The sequence below is a fragment of the Molothrus ater genome, chromosome 13 (assembly GCF_012460135.2).
Source record: "Molothrus ater isolate BHLD 08-10-18 breed brown headed cowbird chromosome 13, BPBGC_Mater_1.1, whole genome shotgun sequence".
Classification (NCBI taxonomy): Eukaryota; Metazoa; Chordata; class Aves; order Passeriformes; family Icteridae; genus Molothrus; species Molothrus ater.
Genome location: NC_050490.2, coordinates 6177446 through 6185015, shown reverse-complemented (window position 1 = coordinate 6185015; position 7570 = coordinate 6177446). Strand labels below are relative to the sequence as shown.

Sequence of the window (7570 nt, the reverse complement as noted above, 5' to 3'; positions counted from 1 at the left end):
TGTAACTTTGCCTACTGCCTCTGTACTTACCTTAGAGGTCCACTCTGCAGGTATCAGAGAAAGCAAGGACCCTGAAACCAGCATCATCTGGTGATGTGGAATCCTCAGGATCCTCAGGCTTGAGGGCTCAGACAAATCACCACAGGGAAGTACTGCAGCTGCTACAGGGCTCCTAATTTTACATTTAAGCTTTATTTTAAATGTAAAGAACGACTGGAGGAAGAGCAAGGCATTTCAAAACCCCAAAACAATACCCAAGCAACCTCCCTCTTCCCCCACTCCCGGCCTCTGTGGACCACGGGCGCTGGTTCCCCACACACGGTGCCCCTGAGGCGCGGAATGCGGCCCGGGCCAGCCCTGCGTTCACTGATCTGCTCCCGAACAAGGGGACATCCTGAGGATACAGCGAGGACACTGCGGGGACACCGTGAGACACAGCGAGGGCACCACGCTGCCAGCCCGGCCCGGCCCGGCCCGGCTCAGGCGCGGTCAGTCCCGTCCCGCCCCCGCAGAGCCCGGTGGGCGGAAGGCGCCCCCTCACAGCTGCGCCCTCACGGCGCCCCCTCACGGCTCCCCCCTCACGGTGCCCCCTTCACGGCTCCCCCCTCACGGTACCCTCTCACGGCGCCCCCCTCACGGCTCTCCCCTCACGGTACCCTCTCACGGCTGCCCCTCACGGCTCCCCCTCACGGCGCCCCCCTCACGGTGCCCCCTTCACAGCTCCCCCCTCACGGCTGCCCCCTCACGGCTCCCCCTCACGGCTCCCCCCTCACGGCTCCCCCTCACGGTACCCTCTCACGGCTCCCCCCTCACGGCGCCCCCTCACGGCTCCCCCCTCACGGCGCCCCCCTCATGGTACCCCCCTCACAGCTCCCCCCTCACGGTACCCCCCTCACAGCTCCCCCCTCACGGATCCCCCTCACAGCGCCCCCCTCACGGCGCCCCCCTCACGGATCCCCCTCACGGCGCCCCCCTCACGGCGCCCCCTCACGGCGCCCCCCCTCACGGTACCCTCTCACGGCGCCCCCTGGCGGCGCCCCCCTCACGGCGCCCTTTGGCGGCCGCGCGCGCGCTGCTGCACCTGCCGTTCCTCGGGAACTGCGCAGGCGCTGGAAGCTGAGAGATCCATAAGTAATTCTCACCAAACTCAAGTTGAAATCAACAAAAAAAACTCAAAACATGTCACATAAATTCATCTTGAGTTACTTTATTTTCCACAATAATAAAAAATAAATTAGTCATAAACAAAAATAGTTAACATTTTTTCATCAAAGAGAAAATGTATACAATATGAAAAGGATGCTGTACAGTTCTGGTTCAGGTACATTGCCACGGATATATATTCCTGAACGAGTCAGAAAGCAATTTGCTTATGCTCTCCCCCTTTAATTCACTCAAGGAACTGGCTAATCAGAAAGTTTAGAAAATTGTATTATGGATTTACAGTATGACATATATACAAAAATATATATGTAATACCTGTGCTATAAAATTCCCTAAAAAGATGGGTTAGTATAATGAAAAAGCTGGACAAAATTTGAATGGTATATGTAAATAAATACATATTAGGTCCCTTTTAATAAAAAAATCTGCCTATTCTAAATATTTGAAATATTTTGGTGCAGTGGCTTGTTCCATAGACACAGCTCAGAATTACATATTTCCCATAGACATCTTGTATTTACAAATAACAACAAAATAAGTTATAATAAAGTATATCCTTCTGCCAAAATCAATTATGAGGGTCAAATAGACAATTTTATACATATTAAAAAAAAGTTAAGTTTCTTTTGTCTCCCGTCCTTCCTGATCCTCTCTGTAGATCCTGAGTGACTATGATGGGACTTCACAAGCTCGCATGTACCCAACCCTGCCAAGGCCACTGGTCTCAAGAGACCCAAACACAGTGTGGAAAAACAGGTCAGCAGCACTGATGTGCTGAAAGGTGAATGAACCACCAGAATAAAGCTCCCCTCCTCTCCAGGTATGATGGTACTTATCCAGTTACAGTACATAGGGATATAGAAAACTGGGGACTCTTGCTCCTCTGAACTTCTGGTTATTAAAAGGTGAGAAGTAAAGGAGCAAATTCAGGTCTGCTATGAATTCTCTGAAATGGAATTTTCTCCCTTTCCGGTCTGAATTTTACCCACAGTGAAACATCATAATGATTACAAGTTTGCTTTAAAATATATTGAAAATATCGAGTGGATGATTTTTCATTTCTGATGTAGAAGTAATTATTTTACTCTGTTTTCTAAACAATGCCTAATTTCATCTCCCACAAACATTCTATAAGTATAGCAATATATGAAGTTTACTTTCATGTTCAAAATTTCTTGGTTTTTGTTCCAGTTCCAGGCATGCACATCAATTATCTGCCCAATACACAGAATAGCTCCTAGGAAGTCAGAGACACAAAGTCTGAAGAAAACAGGTAAACACATGGCTTTTCCTTGGTGAGGACCATAACTATTTCTGTGCAATAGATATTACATATGAGAATAAAAGGCCACCACAGACTTCAACAGCTGTGCAATCACAGGTTCATTGCACAGGAATTAATTCAGTATGTCCTTTACTACTATGCATTTTAAACTAGCCAGCATGGCTATGCACAGACACAAAAATCCAGGGGTTGGCAAAAATACAGCTCTCTTAGCAGCTGGGCTTATTTCTAACACAAATTCTTATAAACCAAAGGCCAGTTCAGGATTTTCAGTAATTTAATATTGTCATCCAAAGGACAAAGGGATGAAAGTGAGATAAAAAGGACAGGAGAAGCATTGGTGTTGGTGTAAAAGGGAGGTAAGTTAGGATGAGGATGGGGAAAAACAAAGCCCTAAAAGGCACATTTTACTACTTACAGTGGTACATGTTATAAAGAGAGGAGGCCAAGCCTCCTGTACGAGCCCTACACGAGCCATAGGCTGTTGGAGCACCTCCCTCCTTCCTCCCTCAGTGAGGACCACTGGCACTGTCCAGGACTACAGACTGTATGACTGACACAAGACTGCACCACATTGCCCTAACACTGGGATCTAAGCAATAACACCAAACACTGCTTTATTCATACACAAAGTTCTCCATTTGCTGAAGTACTGGGGAAAAGCAGGATGTTTATGTGTGCAATGAGGAAGACAGCAGTACCCTGTGCAGGGATTCTGAGGTGGTCCTGCAGTGAGCCTGTGACCACCCAGCAGGGGTGGGCTGCAAGGCTGGCAGGCCTGCAGCACAGCCAGGGGCACTCCCCAGCACTGCCCTGCCTCCTGACCAGCCCTGCCCTGCCCTGAGCCCTGGGCCTGAAGGTCACAGACCAAAGCAAACACTGACTGTCTCACTGCTGGCCAAGGCAGGCACATGCACAGATCATTCCCACAGGAGCAACCCTCAGACTTTCACACCATCCTCTGGGAGAGGAAGGGAGGACTCCATGAATTCAGTCTCTCAAATGTGGTGTGCTTTTGGTGTACACAAGGAATTCTACCTACATATGCTTGAAGATGACACTGCACAGGAGCTAGCAAAACCTGACAAGCCCTTGGTAAGTTGATAAACTTACCTTAGGAAACCCTGACAAGCCCTTGGTAATTTGATAAACAACTGCACCAGGAATCCTCCATTCCCAATGGAAAGTGCTTTGAGACACAGGGCCTGCTCTGGATGAAGCTGATTTTGGCCAGCTGCATGTGTGTAAGACATGGAAGTTGTATGCAGATTTTAACCCATAAGCAGCTGGACTCTTTCAATAAATTATCTAACTTACTCTGGTCTTCCTGGATTGCATAAGGCATCTTCAAGGCAAGGAAGCATTTTTTTCCACCATTCTGCATTTTTTTGACTGTTAAATTGTCAGAAAAAGAAATTAAAACATTAAAAATCAGAAGTGTGCATAATTGATATTTGCAATTGATAATACACATAATTTCTTACTTATACTGGTTTCACATCTGCTCTATGTCTACTACATTCATTAAGGCCACCTTTGACTTACAGAAGATAAAGTCAAATTCCTGCAGGCATCATCCTAAGCTGGGGCACAGCTCTATTAGAACAAACACTTGCTATAGGCACAATTTAAAAATCATGCTTTGTGAGATGGGGAAATCTTAGCACAGCACTTGTGCAGACAATATTAGTATATCAAAGTGCTGATGAAAAGGGCTCATTAGTTCATTTTGCAGGAACAACTATTTTAATAATGCTGACACATGAGAAGAGATGATAAATGATTAGGTTCAGCAGCATTCTGGTACTTTTCTTCCCATTAATATTTACTTACCATTAGACATTTAATTAAGTACAACTGTTTTTCTTTTTAATCTGGTACATCTGAAAAAATGTCTCTTTACTTAAAAATAAAGTACAGTTTGTATAACCATATCTCACTGCATTAAATTCACAAAGCTGCATACTTTAGATGTAATACAGGGTTATACTGCCATGTGTATGTATATATTCCTTGACAGCTCTCACAAACACTGTTTACGTTAGTGGCAGCTTAACAGAGCCTACAAGATGATCATCTTTGTAAATAAGCTAATGGCCATATATTCCAGAGCAAAATAACAGATTTTATAAAATAGGGGGATCTATCTATGTGCCGAGTCACTGATGGTCTCACAGCCAAAGCATGTGTAAGAAGAATTTGTTCTATGACTGCAAACCAGATTCCCTCTGCATCTCATTTGCCTCGGGGTTTCCAGGAAGCCTTTTCATAGAACAGGTATTTCCCTCAAGCTGACAGAAAACACTTCCTTGGGATGAAAGAGATAACAGCAAAAATTATATAATGCATATCAAGATTTGCTGCAATTAGATACACAGATGAAAATCTGTATTCAGAAGTACTGGATTCCAGAGCTGTTTACACTGCACTATATCCATATCATTCTTTGGTCAAGAATCTAAGGAACATAATATGGTAATAAATCTGTAAAGTTATCTTTGTGGATAAATCTTTGTAATACAAGGAAACAGGAGGACTGTGAAAGCTTAATGAACTTGAAGTTTCCTAATTAGAGTTTCTGTTTCTAACAACTTTATGTCTATTATTTACAGTGAAAAAGCCCAAGTCAAAGTGTACAGAAACAGTCAATGACATTTTTGGCTGACATACAACAATTTATAGTCACAAAAAGTACCTCCAAATTTTAGGGGAAACACTTCTTCATTTCATGTAGCCAAACAGTAGTAGTTCATCATATCCAAAACATATTTTTCAAGAGTGACCAAATCAGAACATTCAGAAATTAATGGCAATGCAAGGCAGCTTTTAGACTACAGGAATTCCACCTTCCCATGGCTCTCAGCACATAAACTGATGTGACTGCTTTCACACTCAGCAACCTTTGCCTCCCAGCGTTCCTCTCCACCAAAGCAGCAAGAAGAAAAGGATACACAATGAGGCTCAAACATGGCTCTGCATCAGTGGCAGGATACCTTAATCACACCTCTGGGATTGGCTGAACATAGATTATTAAGCTGCTTTGCAACTCAGACATCAGGCACTTTAGGAACAGATGCATAGATGGGCACCACTAATTTACAAGCAATATGCTGTAATAAACAGCTGAATAAGCAGAGGTGTTTCTATTTTTCCCCTCAGCCTTATTTACACATTTGAAAGACCTCTCAAATAAAGGCTAGAGAACAAGCAGATAATGCAAAACCTCATCTGCACTGCATAGTATACTATTTGCCCTTAGCAAGTCTCAAGGCTTAGTACAGTAATTGCAGAAATGAAAAATCACCACTTAAAATCAGCTCTAAGTCTGCAGCCATCCTTAAGCAACAGAAAGTGAGTGGTATGAATAGATCTGCACAATGAAACACTGAGCAAAAAAAGACAAGTATGTTGTAATAACTGATCAAAACCTGAAGAATGCCAATAGCTAAGATCCCCTCTGGACAGATACTCAGCTACCAGACCCATACTGCTGCCTGATACCAGGAGTAACAGACTGCTCTAAGGCACACAGACCTCTCTCCTTTGGTGGCTGTTTCAGAAACTGGTGACATCTCCAGACTAGGTCTGAACAAAGTACTTTGGTTTGGCAGTTGTTAAACAATAGTGCAGAGACAAGAATTAGGCAAGATCCCAGTTCTGAAATAAGTCCCCTACAGAAAAGAGACCTCACCAATGGAAACAATCACTTTTTATACCAGCAAAGGTTCTTCACCTTTCTGGTTAACCTGTCTCACTGACAGCTGCAGCTGTTAAAGACTTAAAGAGTTAGACACCAGTGTCACTCTGGTAGGGAACAGATTTTAAAATCCATACAGAATTATAAAAGTGTGTCTTCACGAGTTTATGAATTAAATATAAAGGCACCTTCTGGCAGTCAAGTGTGTATATATTTGCTGCCTAAGGACAGGACATCACTTAAAAAGACAACTGAGAGACCTTAACAGTGACTCTGATTTATTATTAATGGACTGAAGTAGTTAAAAATAAATGTTAGAGTGCTAGGAAACTGATGATAAATGCTTTTCAAGGGTCTGGTTCTTTGGGAAGTCATTTTTCTCATGCATGTTTCATTGATTTAGTCCTCTAACTTAAGGCAGTCCAAAAAACCAAGTAAGCACTCAGAAAATAATGGAGCAGCTGCATCCATACTGGTCAATTATCTCCAGTATTGACTGCAATTGATTTTAGTTCTCATTAATTTCACAATCTTAAGGCCAGTATGTTCCTTAAATAAGTATCTGATGAGCAGGTGCAAATAATAGTATCATTAAAAATGAATGCTTTAAAAAAATCATGATTTTACAACAAACATCCTAAAAGAGATAACTGCACAATAACTGAAAGGGTGTGAGATTTAACCAAAGTCTCGATGCACTCAGCAATATAAACCCCATCTCTAGGAAGCTCCAAGTGCTGCAGTCCAAGCAGCAGCACTGCCCCGGCTCCACGTGCAGAGTGCCAGAGGTGCAGTGAGCAGGGCAGGCTGTGTTATCTGCGGCCCAGGAAGCCTGGCTGTCTGTTGGCCACGCGGCTGCAGGAGGCGCAGCACGCTGATTTGTAGTAGGTGTACACACAGAGCCGGGCCTGAACCACCACGTTGCAGTTGTAGTATTTGTCCTTGCAGTTCTCATCTGTGCAGAGAAAGGAAGAGAGGAAACTGAATAAAACAGTACTAGAGCAACAAATAATCAGTACTCTTCCTTTGACCATGTAAAACCTGTATTTAAGCATTCATTGTCAGGTTAAAATAGGTTACCTAAGCAAATAAATTAGATTATTTAGGATTTCATATAAAGATATATAAAGCATGGAAGAAATGTAACTATCCCCATTTCCCCAGGTTTTTAATGTTGTTGTCTTAGCATGTTGAATAATTCTCAACTGAAAGTTGTTGGAAAACATTCAGAGTTAAAACTGCCTCTAAATTCTTGCTTCTTTCTCTTCTTAGCCATTCTCATTACTATAAAATTCAAATCTGTATGGATGAATGACTAATTCCAATGCAAATTAAGTGCATCCCTGTATTTACTATATACAAAAGGAAATTGCTTCATTGCACTTAATACCTTAGTTTGATTTTGTTGGTTCTTATAGAACCTG

At 43.1% G+C, this 7570-nt stretch overlaps 1 protein-coding gene across 2 annotated transcripts in view; it reads right to left on the bottom strand.

The window, feature by feature from the left end:
- Positions 1-1187: 1187 nt before the first annotated feature.
- Positions 1188-7570, bottom strand: part of THSD4 (thrombospondin type 1 domain containing 4) — a 238741-nt gene continuing 232358 nt past the window's right edge. For both annotated transcript variants that reach the window (XM_036389920.1, XM_036389921.1), the window contains one exon: positions 1188-7101. In XM_036389920.1, the coding sequence (XP_036245813.1) occupies positions 6959-7101 (143 nt within the window). In that variant the 3' untranslated portion in view covers positions 1188-6958. The remainder of the gene's footprint in view (positions 7102-7570) is intronic.